This window comes from Diceros bicornis, chromosome 1, assembly GCF_020826845.1.
Source record: "Diceros bicornis minor isolate mBicDic1 chromosome 1, mDicBic1.mat.cur, whole genome shotgun sequence".
NCBI lineage: Eukaryota > Metazoa > Chordata > Mammalia > Perissodactyla > Rhinocerotidae > Diceros > Diceros bicornis.
In genome coordinates this window covers 60,998,229-61,025,771 of record NC_080740.1, presented here as the reverse complement: position 1 = coordinate 61,025,771, position 27,543 = coordinate 60,998,229, and the positions used below count along the sequence as shown (strand labels likewise).

At 41.1% G+C, this 27,543-nt stretch overlaps 1 protein-coding gene across 4 annotated transcripts in view; it reads right to left on the bottom strand.

Moving 5' to 3' along the window:
- Nucleotides 1–27,543, bottom strand: part of ARHGAP26 (Rho GTPase activating protein 26) — a 419,023-nt gene that overhangs the window by 137,610 nt on the left and 253,870 nt on the right. For all 4 annotated transcript variants that reach the window (XM_058543030.1, XM_058543040.1, XM_058543051.1 and 1 more), the window contains exons 15-17: nt 22,222–22,309; nt 20,442–20,500; nt 18,539–18,644 (exon numbers count right to left, since the gene is read on the bottom strand). In XM_058543030.1, coding sequence (XP_058399013.1) covers nt 18,539–18,644; nt 20,442–20,500; nt 22,222–22,309 — 253 coding nt within the window. The remainder of the gene's footprint in view (nt 1–18,538; nt 18,645–20,441; nt 20,501–22,221; nt 22,310–27,543) is intronic.

The following is a 27,543-nucleotide window of genomic DNA, read 5'->3' as shown; positions in this document are numbered from 1 at the left end:
ACCAGAATGGCCATCTGAACTCAAGTTCAAGTAGTTCAAAGTGCCCCACTATCCAGAGCTAGGTCATACTCTTGGGGCTCCACATTAGACCTTCCCCATTCAGATGTCCTGGAGCTAGATGACAGCTGGCTTGGTCATTCAAAAGGGGAGAAGAGAAAGTGAGACAATATGAGCCTAGGTTTTGGGCACCAAGAGAGTTCTGTATCTTACCTCCTATCTCTAGATTCCCCCACGCCCTGCATAGCCTGCATCAAACAAGCTCATTTTCCCTGGACACGCTGCACCACTGGATCAATTTCCACAAACACTACCATGCTAAGGCTATAGGGACATGAGTCCAAAGACAAAACAGGTCCTCTGTGCATCCTAGTTCTATCCCAAGGAGTCACTGAAACGATGCAAGTACTTGATCCGTGGCCTGAACAAGGCACATATATTTAAAAACACATCCATTTAATCCAGTATGACAGTGAGAAAGGTTCATATGGGGCCCATGATACCAGGCCAGCTGTACTCCGTCTGGCAGACCCTGCAGGTGTTTTCAGTTAAATGTGATAATCAAATTAGCTGCACAGCTCAGTTAACTCTGAAATGGCAAACTGAGCTTCCTGGGTCATCTCCCCGTCTGCCCTTCTCCCAGGCTAAGTGCAAAGACTGAAGAACCTTAGCCTGGTAGCAAACGCTCAAGTGAAGGCCAGTGAGCAGAGGTGCTTCCAGGCGTGCAGGGGTAAAAATAGAGAAGGGGAAAGCGGGCGGGAGGTGGGTTTCTGCTCTAGCAGTCTCAAAAGCAGAAGGCGCTTACTTCACAGTATGCCAAGATAAAAAAAAATTTTTTTTCACAGGCTTGCCCCATTTAACTTGTTTGGTTGTCAACTATATAGATCCCTGTGCCCTTCCACCCCTTTACTCTTCCCAAGTTGATGCTGCACTCAGAAGAGGCTAAGCTTCCTAGCACTCCCAACGGAGCCTAAGTTAAAGGAGGGAGTGAAAGGTCTTCCGCAGGACTGGTTATGAGAAACCAAAGAAAAAGTTAAATGTGTGAAAAGATAACTTGATACTCCCAGGACCTTTTCCACGGCCAACGTTATTCTTGCCCAATTCAGCTGGAAATTACCTCTGGGGTCCAAATTTGCAGAGCATGGTAAAGAGATAATGTGTATGACTGGAAGATTGGTTCCTTGAAACAAAAATGCCATGTAAATTTCGTTGATTCTATTACTACTGATTCACTTAAATGGCGCCACTGCAACCACCTGTTTCACCAGCCAGCCATGAACAAAGTACTTAAGAAGCCCAAAGAGCTCAGACGCTGCAAGTCTCTAAAGTTGCTTTCCAGTTCCTAAGCAAATCAAACCCACCTGTTCCTATTTCACCCCAGTCGTACACAGAGCTAGCTTTCAATTATTGATGTTAATGAGGGGGCAATTTTCAATTATCCATGCTAAGCTGCAACAGATACATTCCTGAAAAGTTCTCTCTAAACCCAAATTCTGTATCTGAAACCCCCTTGTCCCACTGACTGCTATAAAATTCCAGATGTAGTCTGAGACGGCAAACTAAAGGCAGATGGAACCATTCTCTATTCTCTAGCTCTGTCAATCAGTGTCCACAGCTGAGGGAAATGAGAGGAAGGAGTTGGGTCTGGATGCTGATGAAAAGTCCAAAATGGGAATTTAGACCCAGCCAGGGCCAGGACTAGGGTGAGGCAAGAGAGACACATGGGGTGCAAAATTTAAGGAGGCAATAACCTTTAACAATCTTGAGAGAAAGCACCTCTTTTTAAAACCACAAAATTTAAAAAAGTGCTAAAGAGGCTGTCACTCTCAGGCTTGTTGCAGGTCACTGACTCCTTAAATTCTGCAGCCCAGGTTGCTCTCTTGCCTCCTCCTAGTCCCAGCCCTGCCAGACATATCATCTTGGTGTCCTGGCTTACTTTACCTGTAGGTAAACATTTTTTACTGAGTTACCATAATGTTATTGGCTGGGTAACGCAGGAACCTAGTCTTTGTTCGGATTTTTCTTTCTCTCTTCATTAGCTTCCTTGCTTCCACTTCCTGTCCATTCACAGGAGGTAGGAAACACAGTAGTTACATGTTGGTTCGCTTCAATGGTGGAACATATGAGGACATGCAGAGACTAATTGGCCTTTAGAGGCTGGCAGCAAAGATGAGAGGCAATTAGGGGCTTAAGGATATTCCTGCAATCAGGGTTGGGGAAGGAGAGATGTGCTCAGCCTGAACCCAGAAGACCAGAGCCCAGGCACCCACAGCTAGAGCCTCCTCCCCCATACTGAGAAGCCACAGAGCAGTGAGTGTTCCTGCCCTTAGACTCCTCTGCAGACCCAAAGTCAGAAAGACGGGCTTCTCTTGGCAGTTTGCTTTTAGAAATTCCTCATACCACTTAGAAATTTCAGGCTCATCCTCAAAAGAGACTTCCACAAAGAAGGTGGCAGGGCCTTATTATCTTTGCAAGCCAGAAAAGGTGGCTCCCCACAGCCATGGCGACCTGTTTAAGCCAGGAGCCCCTGGAGTACAGTCATCTGCAGTGAGGCCTTTATGAGCTGTGCCTGCAGCTGCTTGGCCTCTGGGGTGCTAGGGCTATTTTATGGAGGCTGTGGCACAGGTTAGGAGCCTTTACATTTTAGAATAAACAGGACTGTAAGGCCCCAGTGGGGACAATGAGCAGGACAGGTGCTAAGGTGTTTCTATGTCAGAGCTCTCTGAGGGGTTCAACATGAGTTGTCTGTAATCCTATGAAGATATTCACCTCCTTGGTTCTTTTTCCTTCCCCGATATTCTAGGCCTCCATTCCACCACCTCCACTCCAACCTCCGTAGCCTAGCTAACATCTGCTTAAATCTTTTACCATTCAGGTTATGGTAACATACCAGCTCCCACACACCTAATGGATTCAAAGAACTCAGAGCACCGCCTGGGACACAAGACGTGCCTCAGGAAGTATTCTGTGTCTATATCAATCTATCGCTCCAAACGAAAACCATGTCAGGCATATAAACCGATTGAGTCATTATGGAGAATAATTTGGCAATATCTAAAAAAAAATGAAGCTGCATATATCCCTGCAATTCTGCTGCTAGATATACATCTTGCCAAAACTCACACATGTGCAAAAGAATGTCTGCAAGGATGTTCACTGCAGCATTGCTTATAATGGTAAAAAATGAGAAACCACTCCAAGTGTCAAGCAAGAGGGGAAAGGGATAAATGATACGTGGCATATTTACACAGCGTTGAGAGGAATGAACTAGCATTTATCTCAAAAAGATAAAACTGAGTGAAAAACAAGCTGAAAAATGAGAGTACACTCTGATACCATTCATGGAAATTAGGACACACACACACACCCCATATGTCTATATTTGGACACAAAAAAATCAATTTTAAAGTATCAAAACATAGTTCAAAAGGGTTCACACTAAAATTCATGTTAACTTTCCACTGGAGGGAAAAGGAAATGGAATGGGGGAGGAGCCAAAAGAGGATTTCAGTGTTAACGTGACAAAAAGAGAACAGGACAAATATTAACTGTCAAATATATACACATACTTATGTATAAATATGTACGTGAAAAATGACAGCAAAACATACAAAAACATATATTCCAAATATATAAATATATATTCTGAATGGTGTTTTGGACATTTTGCTCTAATTCCCCCCCTAAATAAAAGAAAGGAAGAGAAGAAAGAGAAAGTGCATATTTTGGGTCAGAAGGATTCCTTCACATTGTTTTGGGGAACTTCAGGGGCTGACAGCAGACAACAGGAAAGAAAAACCAGTTTAAAAAATAAAGTTAATAATTTTTAAAAATGCATCTTCAATCAATATTATCCTTAGTAGTAGTTCCCAGACTTGAGTGGAGATGGAAATCACTTGGGATCTTATTAAAAATACAAGTCCCTGCTGTTCCTACCCAAGCCCCCAACATTATGATTCAGGAGATCTTAAATGGGGCCTAGGATCTCCTTTTTATACAAAAAACAAACATCCTTATACAGTAGAGTTATGCCTTTTAAAATGTACTGAGAAACATTTAAAAAAATAAAACTTAGAGCAAATGAAAATTGCAATTTTAATCTAAAAGTCTATTCCCCTTTGGCTGTAAGTGGATAGCTGATAGTGACTCTTAGAAAGAAAATTTTATATTTTGATGATGATAAAGTCATTTTCTACAATGTTTATTTACATAGCTCTATAAAATGTTGATCCTGTAAGAGACTAATAATTTTTACGTACAATTGAAATGTTAAAGGAATACTTGTTAAAATTATGACAACTCTTTTTCTAGGTAACAATTAACTTTAATGGAACAATTCTAGTGTTAAAATTAAAAGTCACCAATGTAGAACAATGCAGCTGTAAGCTATCAAGGCTTTAGTTATCCATTATCTAATGATCACCTCCTCTCTTCCCACCTCCCCAAGCAGAATCAGGGCTCCCCCTTGGACTTCCCACAGCCCCTAACTCATATCAGGGCACTAGCACACAGATCTATGCTGTAGTTTACCTGTGGACATGCCCACGCTCCCCTCTAGGCTGAGTTCCTCCTAACAGGGACGGCATCGTGCTCATCTTCGACACCTGTGTCTAGCACAGCATCTGGCATGCTGTAGGCACTCAATAAATATCTCCTGAATGAGTTAGAACGTCTGAACAGGTCTTAGCTTGAAGATATCCAATGAAAAAGGAGTCTCTAGAACAGCGTTGGCAGACCTGTTCTTTAAAGGACCCGACAGTAAATATTTTAGGCTTTGAGGGCCGTATGGTTGCTCTTGCAACTTCTCAACCAGCCAGTGTACCTCAGAGGCTGCCATAGATAATGCATAAATTAATGTGTGCCTCTGTTCCAATAAAACTTTATGAACACTGAAATTGGAATTTCATATAATTTTCATGTGTCATGAAACATTATTCTTCTTTTGATTTTTTCCCAACTATTTTAAAATGTAACAGCCATTCTGCATTTGTCAGCCATACAAAACCCAGCAGCAGGATTTTCCAACCTCTGCTCTAGCAGATCTGGGCAGAGAGGTAGATAGAAAAGCTCTGGATACCAGACAGGCTGGAAGAGACCAAGTAGAAGATGAGAAGAAAGGGGTCTATAGAGAAAGAAAGTCAGTGGACCCTCAGAGTACGTGAAAATAGGACCAAAAGACACAATACAGAAACAAAAAAACAACGCAATTTTATGTTCGTGTTATTTTTCTTTTATTTTCAACCAGTTCTACCATAACAGTAAAGTTCACATTCAACTAACTAATGGCTAGGGAAGCAAGAAAAAAATTGGTGTGGTTAAGAGTGATTACTAATACTAGTTGGGAAAAAACCCCAAGCCTTCTCAGGTTAAAGTTTTACCACCATCTCCAGCATTGCTAAAATGTATTCTCCTTTCTCTCTGCTGCCCACTCTCAGGTGGAAATGCAAACGAGCAGAGGGACAGACAAAAGATGGGGAGAGAAGCAGAAAAAAGGGATTCTGCCTCGGAATACCCAAGGATTGACTGTCCTGTTCTGTTGTACCCAGTCCTGTGCATAAAATCATAGATGTCTTTGAAGTTAAAAGAGGCTCAGAGTCACTGAGTCTGCTCCACTGAATTAAAAATAATTATAACTTTTTAAATAGCACAGTCATTTTATAAAAATTCAAAAATAAAGAAGCCAAGAAAACCCAAGCATCTAGAGATAACAACAGTTAAGATATTGGTGGCTTATCTTTCTAGACTGTTTTTCTTAACCGCATTGTGTGTGTGTATATGTCTGTGTGTGCTTTTTTTTTAGTACAAAAATAATCCCCCTTATTTTGTAGATGAAGGAACCTAAGGCATAGTAAACTTGCTCTAGATCATGCATAAAATGAGTTTGTAAAAACTAGGATGCGAATCTCTTGCCTGTTGGGCCAATGTTCTCTCCTACCACCTCCAAATAGAAATAAATAATTAGCATCTTGGATAAGCTAGTGCCTTGTCCATAGCAGGTGCTCAATAAATTAATACATGCTGACATGAACGATGTCAACTGGGCTGTCCAGTTTCTTGTCTCCATCCAGCTCTGTCCAAGCCAGCTTCACCAGAGACACTCCTGATTATCAATAACACCAGAGAGCATAGCTTTTAACAGGTTGCCAAATACCAAATTACACAGTCCTCCTTTAACAGGAACTGGCATGTAACTCAGAAATTTTGCTACTGAAAATGCTTCACTTTGGTACCTTTTCTTTCAGCTTTATTTGAAAATAAGGCACTATTCTGGGTCCTTTATGGATTCGTTTATTAAGAATTCATTTTTGGATTCTCCCCATCCCCTAAGCGGGAGCATCAGGAGGAGCAGAAAGCACTAAGACATTTGCATAAGGTTTGCCTTAGTTTCATCTGAGTAAGATCTGACTTAACCACGACTAAAACAATCTGTGATGTTTTATGTTCATCACCTGTTCATGTCAAGACTCATGACACAACAAGGAAAGGATAATTTACGGTTCTACCAGTGCTCTCTGCCTCAATAACCATCTGGCTAGAGCAGGCGAGAGCAACCCTGGGAGACAAACAACAACTTTGGAAGGGAAACTCCTATCCAGGCAGCATGCAAAGCAGTTTAAGTGCAGTTCTAGTGGGAAGGGAAGTGTCAAGGTTAAACAAGCAAAATGTCAAGGTTATCTTTCAATAGAAAGAATAAGAAAACCTGACTAGCCAGCCAGACTGAGAGACATGCTTGAAATGGGCAACTCCCATTTGCCTGGTGACTTAAGGAAACGTGTTTAAATGTGTCCAATTCTGGGGGTTGGTGAACCAAGCTAGCACCTTCGCTCCACCAAATACCACTGGAGAGGATTCTGGCGCCAGGGCACAGATAAAGACACGCTCTGAAGGGAGACCCCATGCTTTTGTGAAGTGCTAGCTCATGCAAAAACAGAACCAAGCATTCTGGAGAACTGAGCTGTGTGACCACATATTAGAGCAATACCTGAATGCTATGTTTGCTGTTTTGTATTTATCATTATGATGGTCCCATCTTCTACATAATGACGTATAATAGGGTTATCCAGGCACTTATAAGATCCACCATAGAATTAATATTTGTGCGAAGGCCTGAAGCTTTCACTAAAAAACAGGGAATCTCTAAGGCAAAGAACTGCATTTCAGCAAACACAGCTCTTGTGAAGACCTGCTATTTTCACCTACCAGGTATCCTTTAAATAATGGCATTCAATTTTTCCTTGGACTGCCCCTCTCCCATTACATGTGGTCCTACCAAGAATGTCAGTGGAGTACCAGACTACCATCTCACCACAGAAGTGAGTGCGTTACCCAAGAGAGGCCGTTACAATTCTCTTTACTAGTAACGTTAACCTGTAGTGGAATCACAAGAGGACAAAGGCGGTTGGAGCTGAGATATTCCAAAGTTAGTGCTCCACAGGGGCTACCCATGAGTACCCTGGATACTTTCCACCCTTTATTTCCTTCATTATGCAACAAATATTTATGGAATGCCTCCTAATGTATGCAAAGCACTGTTCTAGGTGCCAGGGATACAAGAGTGTAGAAGCAGACAGAAATCTCCAACCTAACAGAGCTCACATTTCAGTGAGAAGGTAACAACAATAAACAAATAAGTCAAATATATAGTATTTTAGATGGTGATACATGCTATGGAAAAAAATTAAGCAATGCTAGTGAGAAGGGAACACAGGGGCTGGAGGTTGCAATCTTAGAGAAAGACCTCACTGGGGAGGGAAGAGGAGGGAAGGAGGGCAGATCAGGTCTAAGGACCGAAGGACTGAGTCCTAGGGCACAGCAAACGAGACTAAAAAGGAGCAGCCGGGAGGCAGGAGGAAAACAGGAGTGTGTGGTGTCCCGGGAGACAAGTGAAGAAAGCATTTCAAGGAGGAGGGAGTGAGAATCTGTGTTAAATCTTTGGAACAATCAGGGCAGGGAAGTCAAACTATTTAAGCAACACCAACATAAGGTGTTTTGGTGGAGCAGTGGGTGTAAAAGCCTGAGTGAAGTAGGCTCAAGAGAGGATGTGGGAACAGCAACATGACAAGTATTTGAGACATTGTGCTGAGAAGAGCACAAAAAAATGGGATAGTATCTAGAAGGGGATATAAGATGGAGAACGGTTTTTGCCTTATTTTTATTTTTTTTTATTTGTAAAGGATTGCAGAAATTACAACGTGCTGATGGGAAACATTCAGCAGAGACTGAAAAGTGAATGATATAGGAGAGAGAGGGGAAACCGTTGGAGCCCAGTCCTTATGGCTGCAATGGAGAATCGGCTCTAGTGCCCAGTGAAGGGATCACCTTTAGGTAGAAGCATTGACTGCTCCTCTATCACACATGGATGGAAGGTAGAAACATGGGCACAAGTGTGGACATGCTGCTGGTAGCTTGTGGAAGTTCTCCTGATTGCATCTATTTTCTCAGTGAAATAGGAAGCAAGACCTGCGACAATCACCTAGAAGAGAAGAGTGAATGGCGTAGGGAGATGTAGTAGGATGCCGGGCACACAAGGGCCCTTGAGGTTGTCTTCCAATGTCCGATGGCTCAACTCCACTTTCAACTATGTGATTGACCCAGAAGACTTCCAATAAATTCTCTTCTTCCTTTTTTTAATTAGCCATAGTTGACTTCTGTTGCTTACAAAGACCTAATGTGCCAACTCTTGCTTGAGGCCTAGTGTTACCCCATTTTTTCACTGAAAGTCTGACTTCAATAAAATAGTGACCCTATTCTATCAAATTCTATGCACCTCCAAGTGCATAGGAAGACCTGGTTGCAACATACCAATGAGCAGAACATTTTGGTTTCCTCTACCACCTACCCCATAGAACAAAGAAATAATGATTCACACTCACAATATCAAATTGGAAACACGAAATCAGTATGCTAAACTGCTTGAAGAAAAACATTTCTATACATGTGAAGACAGCGGAAAGGACTGATAGCAAAATTCAGATCGCCTGAATGTTTGTTCAAACCCTCTTTCAACTTAAACTGCAAAAGTGTCTACCAAGACAGAATGAAGATGAATACATGGACAACTTTCCTTAGAGTGTAGATTAATACCTCAATACAGATTTCAGTCACTCAGGGAGGGAAGTCCATGTGAAGACTGTACTAAGGGGGTAAACTGGAGGCCAAAAGAATAGTTTTCACAGTGGACAGTAATGTTTAGTCTGGGAATGGCATCTGAGAGGGCAGTCAAACTGAGTAAGAAGGAAAGAAAGTCAGACTCTGCCACAAAGAAAAACATTTTGAAGATCACAAAGATGAGTGGAAATTTCCAGACCTTGCAGACTAAGATGAATCTTCATGATATAATGTGTCACCCCCCCCTTCCAGGAAATTAAGAGTTATTAAACTGCAGCAAAGACAGCTGCCTTGGAGATGAAATCAGCCTTGCGACACTAAGAAGCAGGAGGGTGAGGGTGAGGGTGAGCAGTTGCTAACCTCCCACAGAAATCAGCCCCACATGGCTTGTTCTCTCAAACAGGTGCATTGCTCCACGGGGCATCCGAATCATGAAGAGCCCTGAACGCTCACAGAGAAATGTGAGGCTTGGTGTAAGGTATGACCTAAAAGCAGATATCGATGGCTCCTTCTCCCAGCTGAGTCTGTGCTGGCTCATCCTGTGCTGGGAAGCATGAGATTGATGCTCGGCCTTTTGGGCCAAATGCACACAAACTGCCAAGATAACAAAAGTAAAGCAAAAATAAACACATGCACACATAAAAATCTCCCAAGTGGATAAGAGCTGTGTGAGCTATGTTTTCGGCATCCAGCCCGAACAGTTTTGCTGCCACTAACAGAACTGTGAAGAAAGCCCCATTCTGTCAGTAAGAATGACCTGTTTTGGTTTAATTGCTTGAACAATTCCCCAATATCCCCTCACCTTAAGGCACAGCTCCATGATCCTCCTTCCTCCATCCCCTCATTTCTCAAAATAGACTGTAAGGGCTTACATTTATTGAGGGTGCACCATGTGCCAGACATTCTTCTAAGAGCTTTATGTGGATTAACTTAATCCCCACAACAACTCTAAGAGGGTAGGTGCTACCGTCATCTTTAGGTTTCCCAGAAAGAAGACACTGAGGTAAAGGCTCATATGATACTACTTTACTAGGAGTTCTCAGCGGGAATCAGGCAGAGAAGTTAGTCACTGCCTGGTTCAAGCACCAATCCTTGCTCAGTCTCTTGGGATCATCTTCTAAGAGGCTATCTAATGACTGTTATCTAGGATGCCCAGTTCCCACCTCCCATTAGTCACGTTTCCCCTTGAAGTTTTGTTAATACCCCCTTGCTTCCAAGTTGTACATGTGTGGACGCCACTTTGTGTCATGTCTCCCTGGGGTGGGAGGTAAGAGGCAGGAGGAACGTGATACGAGCATGAGGCTACGAGCTATCAGGCTGCACCTGCATCAAACGAGCTGGAGGCTACACAATTGGTCACTGCAGTGGTGGCTGAAATACACACAGGAGAAAACCAAGAGAATCCGATGTGCTAATTTAAGAGTTTTTGATATAATTATTATATCTCCTTTTTCAGATGAAGAAACTCAGGCATAGAGAAATGAAGTAATTCACACAGGTTTCAGAAGAGACAAGAGCAAAGCCAGGCAGTCTGGCTCCAGAACGTTCTTTCTTAACCACCATGCTCTCAGCCCCTACAGATGAACTGCAGCTACCTAGAAGTATGCCAGCTGCCTTGCTGTAGCTGCCACATTTGACCCACAACAGTTGTGAAGAACTGGTTGGGAAACCAGTCAGAGTAAGAAAATAAGTATCACAGACAATGCTTACCATGCAATGCAAAAAGGATGCAGCAAGAGAGGGCTTCAGTGCCCAGAACAGTGTGAGTGAATCAGTTAGTCACTGCCGCTCAGCCAAAAACAGAGACATGTAACAAAACCACTCCCAGGGCCAAGGAATAAGAAATCTGGCTCATCAGAGCGGAAATAAATGAAATAGAAACTAAAAAGACAATAAAAAAGATAAATGAAACTAAGAGCCGGTTTTTTGAAAACATAAACAAAATAGACAAACCTTTACCTAGACTCACCAAGAAAAGAGAGGACTCAAATAAAATCAGACATGAAAGAGACCAAAAAAAAAAAAAAAAGAAAGAAAGAAAGAAAAATCTGGCTCTGCTAAGGGTTGGCAAAGAAGAAACTAAGTCGTGTTCATGTTTGTTAATACTCTCACTTTTATAATACCCCAAAATAAATGGGGGCAGCCACCAAGAAAGGAAAAGATAGCATCCTCCTCTTCACTCTCCCCTGAATTTGAGAGGTAGCTCGATGAGTTCAAAAGAGGAAGAGGGGCATCAGAAAACAGGCAAGCATTGAAAAAATTAATACAAACAGAAGTGGACAACTCAAAACAAACAACAGACCCAAATCAAAGGAGCTCTAAGACTGCCGGGCATCAACAGCTTGAAGCCAAGCATTTCCTCTTTCAGAATGGGCGTTTCTTATGATCTGAAAGATTTAGTTCCTTGAAGTCAGGAATTTCACTGTTTTTTTTTTTTAAAGCAAAAAATTTAAAGTGAACTTGTATCTTTCCTTCTCCTAACCCTGAAGGCTTGAAGGCTAGAAGGCCACGGAACACAGCAGCTCCTGGGTTGAAAGTAAGTGAGGGTTTGGCAGCGCAGCTAAATGAGGGTTGACTCTGATTTCTTCTTCTGCATTTCCATTAATTTAAAGTGCTAAGTTGCCTGTTTGCTTTAAAATAGGTGGCTGTCCTCTTTGCAGTGTCCCTTTAAATAGATTTTCCTTTGGCTCTGCCAGAAAAAGCTAGAGAAGGTCCTTTGAGAATCCCATTCTTAGTCTTAAAAAAACACACTCTCCTCCCCACCCCATGCACATCAACAGGCCTGAAAGCAGTGTCTTCCACTTCTTCCAGGGACCTCCAATCCATCAGAAATAATAAATCGTTCAGGAGAAAAACAGAGCTGGTCAGGGAAGTAATTCCCTGAGCCCATTTCTACTTGTTCATTTATGTCATCACCAAATATTGAGCCCCTCTTTTAGGATCAGCAGAAAGGTGGGCCAGGGGCTGAAAACCCAAATGCCTACACCATGGCCAGGCAGGTAGGGGGCACAAAAGAAGCGCGCCAGGCTCAAGAGACAATAGGGACTGTCAGGAACTAGGCAAACTGAAGAAGGCATGCCGAGGGGGACAGGTTGTGGCCTCTACTCAGTTCCAGCCAATTGTTAGCAAGGAGATCTGAATTTTCCCAAGTCAAATTACCCCAGTTAAAAATGTTGGAAACCTGTCCAAATTTTAAAAACAGCAATGTGTAGGACAACAATACCAAACAGAACACATGTGTGGGCTGCTCTGGCTGGAGGCCCTTGTTTGCAACCTTTAGGTAAGAAACAAAGATCAAGGAAGACAGACTGCCCATCCTCTGGGAGCTTATGACCTAGTACGAGTAAGAAGATACACACCCAGTAAACTGTCCCACAAGGTGGAAAGTGTTACATGCTAAAAGAGAGGACTAACCAAAGGCTATGGGAGTTCGGGAAAAGTGAGAGGGCACTTGAGGCAGAAAGGATTCTTGTAGGAGTGGCATTTGAGCTGCAGCTAAAGAATGAGGTAGACTTTGGCAGGCAGAGGCTGGGGAGGGACCATTCCAGATAGAGGAAAATGAATTGCAAAAGGCAAAAAGAGGGAGCAGGGAAGAGGATGTTTGAGAAATGGTCAAGAGTCTATTCATGCTTCCAGCTAACAAAAATTCGTGTCTATTGCGGGCCACATAGTAGGGATGCAATGGTGATCATGGGGGACACAAGACAAGGATGCAAAGTCTGAAAGGGCCCATTCCAAACAAGGCTTTGGAGACCATATCCAGAGTTTTATCTTAAGAGCAATGGGAAAGCTGCCTTTGAAGTCTTTATAAGCAGGGGAATCACATGTTGAGATTTGCAGTGCTCCAAGTTCCCCGGCTGCAGAGCATGCATTCTGTGGACCGGAAGGGAGCCAGAGATCCACCAGCCAGAGCAAGCCAGGAGGAGGCTTTGCAAGCTGTCTGGGAAAGGGATGATGACAGCTTGGACTAGGGGGTAGTGATGGAGACAGAGAAAAGTGGATGGATTCAAGAGATAGTTAGGGGTTAAAATCATCAGAACTATCAGTTCAGGGTAGGAATCAGTGAGGCAGAAGCCAAATGGGACTGGAGAATGTGGTCAACGTGGCTCCATGACGGTATCAGGCCACACTACCAGTGGCCCAGCAGCCAAGCAATTCTGTACCAGCAGCAGTGGGTGTCCAGCGGTTACTAGAGAGAAAAACGGTTCAAGAGCCAAGGTGTATGGCCGAGGGAAAGCTGCCAGAGAAGCTCACAGGAGCTTTCCATCTTAGAAAGCCAGCATCTCAAAAGTACTGTTTTCTTTTAAATGTGCTTTGTAAAATTCCGCAGCTATTTTGTTTGGACTAGTCTTGATGGCAAGGAAATAACTAGCTCTTCTCATGTGTTCAACAGCTCTTCACTAAGCTAAATCTTATCTTCTAGATTTAGGATGGAGGAAGAAGGAATATTAGAGTATCTATAAGATAAACATTAATGCCAAGTATCCATGCCCACTTCCTTTTATTTTGACTCTTTCTTAAGAACTTCAAGGAATGCTAGTTAACCACCAGGGCCCATCTTCCTTGGTGCCAAGGCCTAGCAATGACTTTCTTTGTAACCACAGGCATTTGTACATGAACCCACTTCACTCTGTTTCTGGGTCATTATGGAAATATGAATACATCCTTCTTGATGTGCAGGGATGCCTTGAAGTGCTCAGACTCCAGTAACAGGAAGGAGAAAACAGTCAAGCCACGAGATGCTCAACCTTTGATAACTTGTGACTATGGAGTCTACATATTTTGATAACGTCTCACTTATACGCCAAGCATCTGCCCCACAATATTCCTTCAGGATCTCTGCAATCTACAGAATTTTGTCCTTTTTGGAAAGTTGCAACATGTAACAGATCATCCAAATAAACATTAGACAATTGAGTAATGAAAAGAATAATAAAGCATCAGCAAGCAGCAATGGGACTAAAGTTGATTTTGCTCTCTTCATTTCTCTCTCTCACCCTCCACCCCCAAAACCTTGGAATTTTAGTGTATATATGCCCACACTGCAAATGTATTCATTTTCCCTCCCAAACTGGCCTTTTTGGTCCTGTATGTCTTGATCGAGTTAGCACACCATGCAAAGATCATTCAATAGACTCAATGTTCTCTGTTAGATGTTATTTTACCAAGACTACTTGCAAACGCACTATGGGCTGCCTACTCAGAACTCTGCTTTTATACTGGTATCCATGCCTTCCACAAGCGACCCAGGTAAATCCTGTTTGGTGTAAAAAATCATGGTGGTCCCATTCCTCTGGCTGGTGATTGCTTCAAACCAATGAGATGTGATAGGAAGGCTGCTGGAGAACTTCTGGGAAAAGTATCATTGTAGCTCTTAAAAAGAGACTCCAAGAAGAAGTAATGCCTTTTCTGCCTCTGGACAACCACTAATGTGCAAAGATGTAATGCAACATCTTATGACCCTGAGAGGAGCTAGCCAACACAACAAGGCTGGTTATGAGCAGGACCATGGAAATAACCTGAGTACTTCATGAGCTGAGAAAGAGACCAACCCTCATGATTGATTTTGTGCAATGAGACAATAGATTTCCTTGTTGTTTAAGCCATTTTGAATTGGATTTTCTGTTTCTTGCAGCCCAAAGCATCCTAAATGATATCTCTTTGGAGAAGCAGGAAAAGGATTCTGCCTCTCCAACAACACCCTAGCAACCAAGGAATAGTTGCTTCAAAAAAGAAAAGAGACTAAGATTTATTTCTCAATAAGTGTTTTGGGAAAACCAGCTGAGAAAAGGTATTTTTAATAGCCACATCCTGATGTATGGTGAGTCCTCTGACATCCTCCTGCGCAGCATAAACACTGTAATAAAGTTACGATGAGCCATTATGAATGGAATGTGTGGGGATATACAACATACTTGGAGTCATCATAATATGTAAACATCAGGGAACTATCATGAAATTAGTCTTTATTACTCATCTACTCTTATTTCCTTCTACAATTAAAAAAATTGGGAACTGTTTTCTCCTCCTCGCCCCTTGATAAAAACACAGAATCACATGATTGAAAGGGAACTGAGACTCAAAGAGATTGAATGATTTCCACAAGATCTCACAGCTAGCTGGGGACAATTTTCTTTATTATTAATAATGCTTTATGCATCATTTTAAAACAGAATCATTTGCTAAACACTCGATTTAATGCAAAGTCAAATGGTAAAGGCATGGGAAATCTCAACCGGATTTTTTTTAGTAATTTAATTACGAAAATAAAATCTCCCTTTTGAACTCACTGCTTTGAGCTTCTTCTTTGTATTTCTATTACCTTCCTAAATCTCAATCCATTCCTCTCAATACCATTTCTCTCTCCTAGAAAATCCCTGCATATGACCCATTCTCTAGGCCAGTGGTTCTCCAAAGACTGTTTGCATCATAATTACCTGGGAAATAAACCAGAAATGCAGATTCCCAGGCCGAGTCTGATTCAGTACACTGGGAGTGGGCCCAGCAATGTCAATGTAAACAAGCACCCAGGTGAGCCTAACTGTGCTCTGAGGCACGTGACTCCAGACCACAAGATTCCAGGATCCAAAGAGAAAACATCTAATTATCATAGTAGATTTAAGCTGGAACAACAAAAATATGTGCATAGTTGTCTATAATTTTTAGGTCCCCTCTGAGGTCTGAAACAAACCCAAGCGCTCTGTGATTTGGACGCACTCAGGTAATCATTTGATTGGAGGTTTGGAGTTTTTATCCTCTCCCGTCTCTCCAAGACTATTTTTCCCTCTGAATGCATTCCTACTTGGGATTAAATATAAAATGTCTTAACTCTCCCTCCACAGCTAAAGGAAATCAATTTTGGAAAGTGTTTCAAAAGACCGCTTTAAAAAATACACAATATGAAATGTCTTTCCTTTGAACCAGACGCCTGAGATGCACAGGGCAAACGCAGGAGGTAATGAGAGAAGTAAACACTGGGTTTTCCAGCAGAACCAGCCCTGAAACCAAAACTTAGGAAGGAAGCTGACCATTAAGTAAATGGACCAGAGGAACAATAGCTCAGGCGTATCCTAGGGTAACTGTGAACCTAAGAAAACCGGAATGAAACAGACAAACCCCTTGTCCCAAGTTAACTTTCCCTTACTGCTAGATTTTAAAATAGGACAGTGCGGTAAATGAGAATATAGAGTTTAAGTGGAATCTTAGAACTCCTCTGGGTGCCAAAGAATTTTTTCAGACCTAAATACTGGATTCAGCAGTGCTCATTTATACCCATCTCCTCCAAGACATTTTAAATCTAGAGGCTCCAGAGACCAAGAACACACAGTATGCTGAGAACTTGAGGCTGCGTGTTCTAACACCAGCTCTGACCACCTCACATTACAGGCATGAGAGCTTGTCTATATGTAGATTTCTTAATGATTAAATGAACAAAGAAATGCCAGTAACCTCAGAGAACCAAAGAAAACCATTGTTAAGTATCAAAGACAAGACATAATGCTCCAGAAATGCTATAAAATAAATAACCCCAGCAACAAAATTGGTTTAAATTTGTTAGAAGGCAAAGAGTCAAGGTCACAGCTGTAACTTGCATATTCCAGTTGTACAACAACTGGGGTTAGGGACAAAGATGGACTGAACTTAATGCGGTTGGGAGAGCAGAGAGTGGAACAAGAGGGAGAAAGTGAACCATCCACCAGCAGATGAACAGGCTCAACTGTTCAAGATCTACCGTAAGAGGCTGTTTTAACCTTGGTTTTTTCTCTTTAAAGATTCCTCAGGGCATTTTAAAAATGAGAAAATTCAGTACCCACTCTGCTGGATCACCATTTACTCTTGGTCTTTCTCAGTTCAATTAAGCTCTCATTACAATTGCACAGCTTGAAAAGCCCCACTGCTTTCAGCTGGTTCCTAACCCGTCTCCTCCAGCTGCTCCCAGCAGGCTTAAGATCCAGTGGCCATAAAGCAGTCATGAGCACTCCCACACACGCTTGGCTGGAGTATGTACCTCGAACTTCCTCTGTTTTGGTGCAGGCCCTTCAAGTGTGCAAAGTTTTGTAACTGAGATCTAAACCAGCTTTTCTATTTAACAAAGGCCTGACGGGGTTGTGTGGAATAGGCACCAAATCGTCATCTCAGAGCATCTGGAGTTACTTTTTAAAGCCTAGTTCCCATTATTTTAAACACACTTCATCAGGATCCTGTGACATTTTTTGGGCATTCTCCTTACAAACTTGCATGTTCTCTGCTATGCTTAATTGTTTCAGTTGTGCAGTTCTGATATGGTGTGGCAAGAAAAAAAATTTCACCAATAATGGAGCAACCCTTGACTCTGCCTAATTGCTCCTCACCAACATGCAAAACACTATTGCTTCTTCATAATTAAGATCTGTGGAAATCTTCTTGGTAACACACATACTTTCTCTCCAAAAGGTATTATCAAGGGCTTGGTAGAAATATGAAAAAAAAAATCATAATCTCTCTCAGCAGAGTATCAACTTATCCCAAAGAAATGACTCAATGGCATGAACAAAGTGTGGGTTAGGGCCAAATTTATAACACATCAGTTCAGTAGAACGTAGGGCTTAACAATTTAGGTTAACTGTTATACTCTGTCTTTTCTTATGCTCCAGTCTCCAATCAAGAACATTCATCAAAGTCAATGGGAGGTTAGAACATACACACACGTAGTAACTGATTCAGCAAGGGAAGTCAATAAGACCATTCCTAAAAGGGTAAAGCAACAGTAAACATACAAAAATTCAAAACCATTCCAAGAGTATAAACATTCCTAGTAGGAAAATCAGGCCCCCACTGAATGCTCTGATTATCTCAGAGGGCAAGTGGGCATTTGTCAAAGTTAATTCTTTTACTCTCTATACTTCTTCAAAGGCTCTAATATATGGAACTTTTAAGATCAATGACACTGCAGATAAAGGGGAGCCTACTATCCATATCTGACAGATGAAGAAATTAAGGAAGTGAAAGGTCAACGGCTTGTTACGAACAGAGTCAACTCTAGAATCCAGGCCTCTTGACCCTAAATCCAAGGTCTGTAAACCCACAACACACTCCTGTTTGCTCATGATCATCAAAAGAACATATAACTCCTGAAAACTCTCCTTGGTGACCTGGTTTCAAGGACGACATACTCCTGTTTGCCCTTGATCATCACAAGAGCAAAAACCCCCGAAAATTCTGCCTGGTAGCCTGGTTGCACAGGCACTTCCCCAGCCTCCTCTGCAAAGACCATCTGGCACATGCTGCTGTTGTCCACTGCAGTTAACATTTCACACATTTCTTTCCTAAGCCTCTAGCATACCTGATGCAATAGTGGGAGAGGGAAACATAAGCAGAACTGAGACCAGCTTTAATGCTAAAATAAGAACTTTCTAGGGGTGAGAAAAGGGCCAGCAATCAGTTTTAAACCTACTTTGCCAAGTGGTTCATTAGCAGCTGTAACATCTGCCTATTTTTCTCTGGCAGCCGATGAACAAGGCTGTGGATTTCAGAGACACGAGACTCCTGGTTCTCCAGTTCTGCAAAGGAAGGAGGGAGGTAATATTTGATCAGTATTACAGCTAAATCAGTTTACAAGACAAAATCAAAGGAAACCAAATGCTGGGCACTAACAGACTGAGGATTTCTCAAAGGTTTAAGATCCTGCTCTGGGTACCCATGACTAGAATGACTAGAGCTAGAAGTGCTTTTAATGGTGCTTTCTGGAACAGAGTTCATTAAAAAAATAACCATCAAAAAATTCAAGCCTGGGGCCGGCCTGGTGGTTGTAGTGGTTAACTTCACATACTCTGCTTCAGCGGCCCAGGTTTCATGGGTTCGGATCCCAGGTGCAGACCTACACACCATTTGTCAAGCCACACTGTGGCAAGTGTCCCACATATAAAGTAGAGGAAGATGGGCATGGATGGTAGCTCGGGGCCAATCTTCCTTAGCAAAAAGAGGAGGATTGGCAATGGATGTTAGCTCAGGGCTAATCTTCCTCACCAAAAAAAAAAAAAAAAAAAAAAAAATTCAAGCCAAAATGATGATGTGATGAAATGGAGCCAGTCAACTGCACACTCAGAGCAGGAGCAAACTTGGGAGCAGCTGGCTCCCTGGAGTGACAGCTTCATTTCAAGGAAAGAAGGAACTTTATGCACTCATCAAGTGATAAACAAATTGTACATGAACAACATTGCAAGGGTCTCAAATATCAAAATAACACCTCAAGACAGCATCAAAGGAATCAAAGGAAATGTCCAGTTATTCTCAAGTCATGCGTGACAACCAGGTGGTAGAAGAAAGCAACGGCAGATAAAATACTTAAATCTTTCTACCAACCTGTAACATAACTCATGGCCTGCTACATTCTCTTGGATGAACTTGGGAAAGTGGCTTCATTTCTCTGGGAAATAGATTGATGGTACTCACCACACCTATTTATAGGACTGACGTGAGGTTTAATTAGAGAATGGTTGCTATGGGTTTGGAATTTCCCTGAGAAAGAAATCACAAGAACACTACTTTCACTCCCAGCTTTCTCCCACGTCTTTCCCCTCCCTATGTTAAGGGGACAACTACAGGTAGATAAGGTCACCAGAACATCAGGTGTTACTAAATCAAGGCAGTAGTAGTTACTAGGGTAAACAAACTCTGAAGACTTAAAGGAAGCGGGGAGAGGCACAGGCTATGGACATAAAAGCACTGTGGGGATTCATGCCAGATTTAAATCTGATACAGAATCTTACTGCTCCTTATAGGAGGCCTGCCCCACATAGACAGATTCCAGTACACTTAGGGTAGCTTGCACCTAATCCCTATGTATTTTAATACCAGTAATATGACGCTCGGGACCTAGATGATATAGCTGAAGAATGATCAGAAGCTGTAAATGGAAGCCGTGACAGGAAGAGGACTGAGAAGTTACATAAATGGTGTTGGAATCAGGGAAATACCTCCAACGCTCAATTTAGGTAATGTGCAAAGTCTGATTCATTCTACAAAATGCTACTCAAAGGCTGGAAAAAACCCAAGGAGTCAGAACTCCAATAATCAAAATTAGAAAGTCAAACTTGCTTTTCTCCCTTCTCCCCACCCCCAAAAACACACTTCTGAAGTTTCTCTCCTCTACTGTAAATTCAATGTGGTAGCAAGGCCCTCACCAATCCCAATTTGGTTTCATTTTTATTCTGTGTCAGTCTCATGAGTGCGTGTGTGGGTACTTTACAGGCAGAATATGAAAGGTTAGATAATATTTCTTTTGGGACACTGACTGTTCTTTGAAATAGAAAAATCTATTCTCTTCCCCTTAAAACTGTGACAAAAAGAAAACTTACTTGCTGCTTTGATGAAACTTCTTTGAAACTGGTACATCATGAGTGGTCCTGGAAGCATTCTGGAATAAAAGGATACACACGAGGCAGCTTAATAAAAACAATCATATTCTCTCTAAAGAGCAGCTGAGAGACTGCCAAACTGTATTAGATTTCTCGGAGATGAAGATCACAGGGAAACAACAGCAACTCAACTTAGTCCAAACTAGTTTCCCTTTTGAAAGGGTCCTGAGATTTCACCTGAAATTTTCATTCTCTCTGTTTTTAACGGAATGGACACAACTATGTCTCATAGTCACAACTAGGAAAGTGCTAATGCAAAAGTCTAGCACAAACCAAGAGATTTCCTTTTCAGTCTGTGACTCACCCATCAACAAGAGCATTTTAAGACGTGTCGGAGAAACAGGCAACTAACTAAACATTTGCAATTATCTGTGCTTCAACTCTTGTCATCCTAGCAGCTTGTTATTAGAATCAGCACATAATTCGAATTAGTTATTAGAATCAATTCATCATAGTAGAAACACTATGAGAGAGTTTTGTAGGTGTTTTTGTGGCAAATCCACTATGCAGTATTGCTCCAGAATGCCAAAGGGCTAGAAACCCTAACATTAGGCGTGATAAAATCAAATGTTATCTGGTATTTTTTAAAAAGTATGTTTTACACTTACTGTTTATTAACTAGTTAATATCAACATGCACAAATAAGTGCTAAACACAAACATCTACAATATGGTTTTGTATAAACTACAATGGTAGTATTTGGGGTAAGACTATGTTTAACGAATATGTTTAACTGTAAACTTGAGTTTTTTCAAATAGTCCAAATAATAAGTTTCTCAACAGACTATGTATTATTCTTGGCTCAGGTTTTATTTTATTCTCATCGAATCCCCTAATTCAACTCTTAGTCATCACTTGCATTACATCTTACTCTTGACTTCAAGATCCTTCCATCAATTCCCCAATAGCCAATAAAACCTGCATCACCAATTCCTTTTCTATGACCTTCCTTCTTTGATTTCCACCAAGTGATCTTCACTAAACCTGCACAAATGCTTATGCAATGCATGATTATAGTTCTCTTTGTTTAAGACTAGGCCCCACCTTCCTGTGTAAGAAGAACCACAGTGAAGAACTATAATATTCTCACCATTCAAGCCCAGCATAAATTTCAGTCTATTCATGAAACTGAGATGTGGGCAGCTAGTCAATCATCCATTCCCTTAAAAACTAAGGGAGGGGTAGAGAGGTAGCAGTAACATCACATATAACAAGGAAAATGGTCTTCTCTCCAATAAAGTAATATTGCTCACTCTAAGCAGGAGTCAAAAAGGAGCTCCATTAAGTTCTCATGTTAAAGACCAATGTCACCAATATACTCTATCTGTGCAATGCACAAAACTATCAAAATACATAGGCTATATAGTCATGCATTCTCAACATAATGGGATATGTGATTCCCTGTTCTCTTAATAGATTATTTAGGGATTTCAGGGAATACCATATTTTAGGTTCTGTTAAAGGCTAATTATCACAGTAGCTTCTCATAAAGAGCATAGCTTCCTCAATCACTTATGGCACCAATGCACAATGGCAACCCATCAACTATGTATGATTTACCATCAGTTTGACCAGCTGAGCTAATTGCACCCACACATAAGCTGTTTCCACATCTCAAACACCCACTCAACAGCCCTCTGGAGACTGAAAATAAAACTGCTTTCTTCCTGATTGCATGATGACAAGCTGGCACCCGGCCCTGCAAATGGAAAGTCCCTACCTTAGGTAGGTCTTCAAAGCACTAGTGATGGTCTTTATCTCCCATTCCGCACAGATATCCGTTTCTGTTTCAGAAGCTGTTTTGGGATCTAAAACGAAGAAAAGACAGTGTGTAAAGCAGAGCAGAAAATACAGCTAAAAACAAGCACACATAAAATCATTCAGCCTCCCTACTAACCAAAGAAATCCAAATTAAAACAAAAATGACACATTTTTTGCCTACTAAATTAGGAAAATGTTTACAAGTCCAAATATCTATTGCTGGCAAAAATGCAGTGAAATTGATCCTCTTAAAAATTGCTGGAGGCAGCAGAGATAAATGAACAGTTTTGAAAAGCAATTTAGCAATAAGTATCAAGAGTCATAAAAATGTTTATACTCTTTGAAGCAGTAATCCCACTTGTCACAATCTATCCTCAGGAAATAAGAAAAGGCATGAGAAAAGCTACATATCCCCAAAATGTTCCATGCTATTCTTTATAGCAGTAGAAGAAAATTAAAAAGGAGACAACCTAAATGTCCAATGAGAGAAGAATAAGTTAATGATGGAATGTCTACCTGATGAAATACTATGTTGCATTTACAAAATAATGACTATGTAGCAATATGGAAAATGCCTGGATTATCATGTAATGTCAAGCAAAAAAAAAAAATCAAGATTTAAAAGTTTCTGAGAAACTCATATGAACAAAGGCTGAAAGGAAATACTCTAAAATTAAAATAGTGGTTGGGTTACAGTGGTAGAATTGTGGTTTTTATATTTTCTAAACTATGACTTGATTCCATTACTTCTATATATTTTTTAAATTGCCTTAAGCCAAGAAGTGCAACCAGAACCACCATAGTTATTTCGGCTCCTGATCATTTCGTCTCCTTTTACATGGACTGTTCAACAAATGTGTGTATTTTAAATAAGTGTGTACTGTAAGAGAGAATTCTTGCAGTCTTCTTGAGCAGTACATAGGCAGATGAGAATAAGAGACAGAGACTGCTTCACAAACCAGCAGAACCCCATGTCATCACTGGCGAGGCAGTTGGATGTGAACTCTTTCAGCGCATTGAAGGGAGAATCCAGCTTCCTCCCACTAAAGAGGAGTGATTTGCCTCCCAGCTCCCAGTCCCTTTTCTTTTTGCTAAGAGCCTCATTTTCAGCTGGCTGCTACTCTTTTCTCACTCCTACTCCAAGAGCTCGGGTGAGGCCCCATCCTACTAGGCGTGAGGAATGAGATCTCTCTGGACCGGTGACTAGTTCAGGAATGGCCCAACACCTAAGCCAGCCCGATCAGAGTGACCTTCAAGACTTTTCCAGGAGACAGGGGAAAGGATACCTGCTGTTTCCTACTGGTCTGCACCTGGGAGGTTGCACAACTGCTCTGGGTGCCACCATGTAGAGGCTGAGAGTTAAGTACCACAAAGCCAGAGATGAGAGAAGCCGAGAAAGTGGGTCTTGATGACATGGTTTGAGCTCTTGTGTCTGGCCATGCCTTTTTAATCATGTGAGCCAATTAATTCCCTCCCTTAAGCCAGTTGAGGTCAGGTTTTCTGTTTTTTACAATCCAAAGAGATCTAAATGACACAGCAGGTAAATAGAGAGAGCCACCAGACTCTCTTTCTGGACAGTCTCCAAGAAGAAAGAGGTTCCTCCTGCAGGGCCAACAGCTTTTCAGCTGGAAAGGGGGAATGAGTCACAGGTGAGCAAAACATATTTTTCAATTTACTAGGAAAGAACCTACTTTCGTCCTAGTAGGAAAAGGCCAAATTATAATGAGTGGCTTAAGGATTTAGGCTCTAAACCCCAGGTCACAAATCCAGCTGGTACCTACTGCTTTCAATATGTTCCCCTGACACATATCAGGAGACGAGAGAGGAAAGGGACCCAGCTTATAGAATGTTTGGCTCCTAATGGCCGCACATCTGTGTATTTACACGTGACCCTGGGCAATGATAAAGTCTGTCTTGCCATAGGAAACAAACAAGGAAGAATCTAAAGAGCATGATTTTATTTCTAGGGCCAAAGAATGGTAAACTCCATTGAGCTCTAACACAGCAAATTTCTGAAAAGTGAACACAGTGTGCTTTTCCAAATACAATCATGTTTCCCTTAACGACAAGAAAATTCTGAGACGTGTCGGCAGGCGATTTTGTCACTGTGCAAACATCAGAGTGTACTTACCCAAACCTAGATGGTATAGCCTACTACATAAATAAAGTACTAATCTTATGGGACCACCATAAGATTATAAGCGGTCTGTTGGTGACTGAAACGTTATGTGGTGCATCACTGTATCTAAAACCTCGGTAGCTTTAATTCTCTTCTTGCTTTGTCATCTCACACTCCCTTAATGGTTTCTTCCTGTGGAAGTGTATGTACCCAGAAACTTTGCTTAGCATGACCTTTCTCCCTCCCCATCCCCAAGACACGTGGAGAGCTGCCATACTGCATGAATCCTGGATGCAAGACAAATGTTACTGTACATTTTTCTGAGGAAGGAACCAACTTCTACCCAAGAAGAGAGAACATGACACTAAATAAGCAGCAGTTGGCAGGTCTGGGAGTTGTGAACTGTTCCATGAACCACATTTAGCAAACTAATGATTAGCTTCCACTTATTCAGGCTCTGTAACCATAGGAATATTGTGTCACATTACAGAGAGGAGAGTCGAATTACAGCCCAACGAAAGGGCTTTTTATAGCACAGAGGAGGCAAGGCTTATAACTTGAGCCCGTCCATTTTAATTCATTTAATGTCCAAACTAAATTGAATATAGCCTCCCAAGCTACCCCATCTTCAGAAAGTGCTGCCAATTTCCACACCTCCCTACCGATGCTCCCCTCACTGACAGAAGCTTCCTGGTAACATCTGAATAGGATGCAGAGACATAACTGACAATTTTCTTCAGAACTCAGTTCATTTCTCCCCACCATGTCACTTGACCATTGCAGTGCTTAGTAAAACTGACCTAAGCTAGAGGAGCATCCAGCATACAAAAAGGCATCATGTGGTAAAGTGAAATGAGCATATTTCCTCCTCAACCTACTCCCACATGAATTCAGAAAAATAGGAGACATAGACTGGAAGCAGTGGTTACCAAGGGAGGAGGTCTTAGAAACGTCACACCAGTCAGTCTTAAGATCCATCTAGTCCACTATTGTGTTGCTGACAAACGCTAAGGACATTCTAGAGGAAATTATTAGAAAAATCACCTATGTACTCCTAAATGTCCGAATAACACACTCTAATGAATGCAAAATTAAATTTTTTTCGCTTTAACTGAGAAAGTAATATAGGCACATGGAAAAAAATATTCAAGCAAAACAGATATATATTAAAAGGTAAATCTTCCCTATACTAGAGGCAACTGCTAATACCAATTTTGTGTGTCTGCTATCTGTAATAGCGTATACATAAACAGGCACATATATGCATACAGCTTTTTAAAAACACAAAAGAAAGAAGCACCGTATACATGTCATTTAGCGCACTGCTATTTTCATTTACCAATCTTAAGAAATTGTTCCATCTCAGCACACAAATACATCCACCTCACAGTACTTCATTGTACCATAACAGTTAATGTCCCATTCATGGAAATTTTTTTGCTATGATAAACAATAATATAAATGATACTGCTTCCTTGTACATGTCTTACCTGTAGAAAAAATTCCTAAGAGTGGCATTTCTGGGTCAAAAAGTACATGCATTTTTAATTTTGAAAGATATTGCTCAACTACCTCTCAAAGGTTTACCATTATATTAAAGTATGAGAGTGACTCCTTCCCCAAATCTTTGACAACAACGTGTAATCAAACACTTTGACCTTAGCTAATCTGATAGGTTAAGAAAAAAGGTCATCTGAGCCAGCCCTGATGGCCTAGTGTTTGTTCAAGTTCAGTGTGCTACACTTTGGCGGCTCGGGTTTGGTTCCCAGGTGTGGAACCACACCACTTGTCTGTCAGTAGCCATGCTGTGGAGGTGGCTCACATAGAACTAGAAGGACTTACAACCAGAATATACAACTATGTACTGGGGCTTTGGGGAGGGGAAAAAAAAGAGGAAGATTGACAACAGATGGTAGCTCAGGGAGAATCTTTACCAGCAAAAAAAAAAAGAAAAAAAAAGGTCATCTGACAGTTTTAATTTGCATCTTTTTAATGAGGAAGAAGGTTGAGAACCCTCTCCTGTGTGTGAACGTGTTTTAAAGCCAAGTTTATGGAGGCATGCTGACCCTTTTTAAGTGTACAGTTCCATGAGTTTTGACAAATGTATATAGTCACATCACCACCACCACAATCAAGATATGTCATTTCCATCACCCCCAAAAATTCCCATGTACCCCTTTACAGTTAATCCCCTTCCTCCACCTCCAGCCCCTGGCAACCACTTTCACATAGCATAATACTTTTGAAATCCATCCCTGTTGTTGCACGTACCAGTAGTTCAATCCTTTTATTACCGAGTAGTAGTCAATTTTATGGATATGCCGCAATTTGTTTCTCCACTCACTAGTTGATGGCTATTTGAGTTGTTTCCAATTTTTGGCTGTTTTGAACAAAGCTAGTATAAATATTTGCATAGGTCTTTATATGAACTACATTTTCATCTCTTGGGTAAATACTAAGGAGTGGAACTAGGTAGAAATATGTAGGAATGGGTCATATGGTAAGTATGTAAGAAACTGACAAATTATTTTCCAAAATGGTGGGGCCATTTTGCATTCCCACCAGCAATATGAGAGCTTTAGTTGCTTCACATCTTCATCAACACAGGATATGGTCATGTCTTTAATTGTGAAATTTTAGCTATTCTAGTAGGCATGTAGATATAACTCATTTTTTAAATTCTCTTTTCTTTAATGACTAATGATGCTGGTCATCTTTTCATGTGTTTTTTGGCCACTTGTATATTTTTTTTGGTGAACTGTTTGTTCAAATCTTTTGTCCATTTAAAAAACTGGGTTAGTTGTGTTCTTATGTAAGACTGAGCTGAAAGAGTTATTTTTACTATATCCCGGATACAAACCATTTATCAAATACTTATTTTGCAAATATTTTCTCCTGATCAGTAGCTTGTCTTTTATTTTTCTTAATATATTTTAAAGAGCATAAGTTTTTTATTTGGATATACTTCAGTTTATCACGTTTTTCTTTTATGGTTTCTGTTTTTTGTTTTCTAAGAAATCTTTTCTAAACCAAGGTAACAAAGATTTCTCCTATGTTTTCTTCTAGAATTTTATACTTTTAGCTCTTAGTTTTAGGAATATGATCCACTTCAAGTTAATTTTTGTATATAGTTTAAGATAAGGGTTGAATTTATTTTTTTCC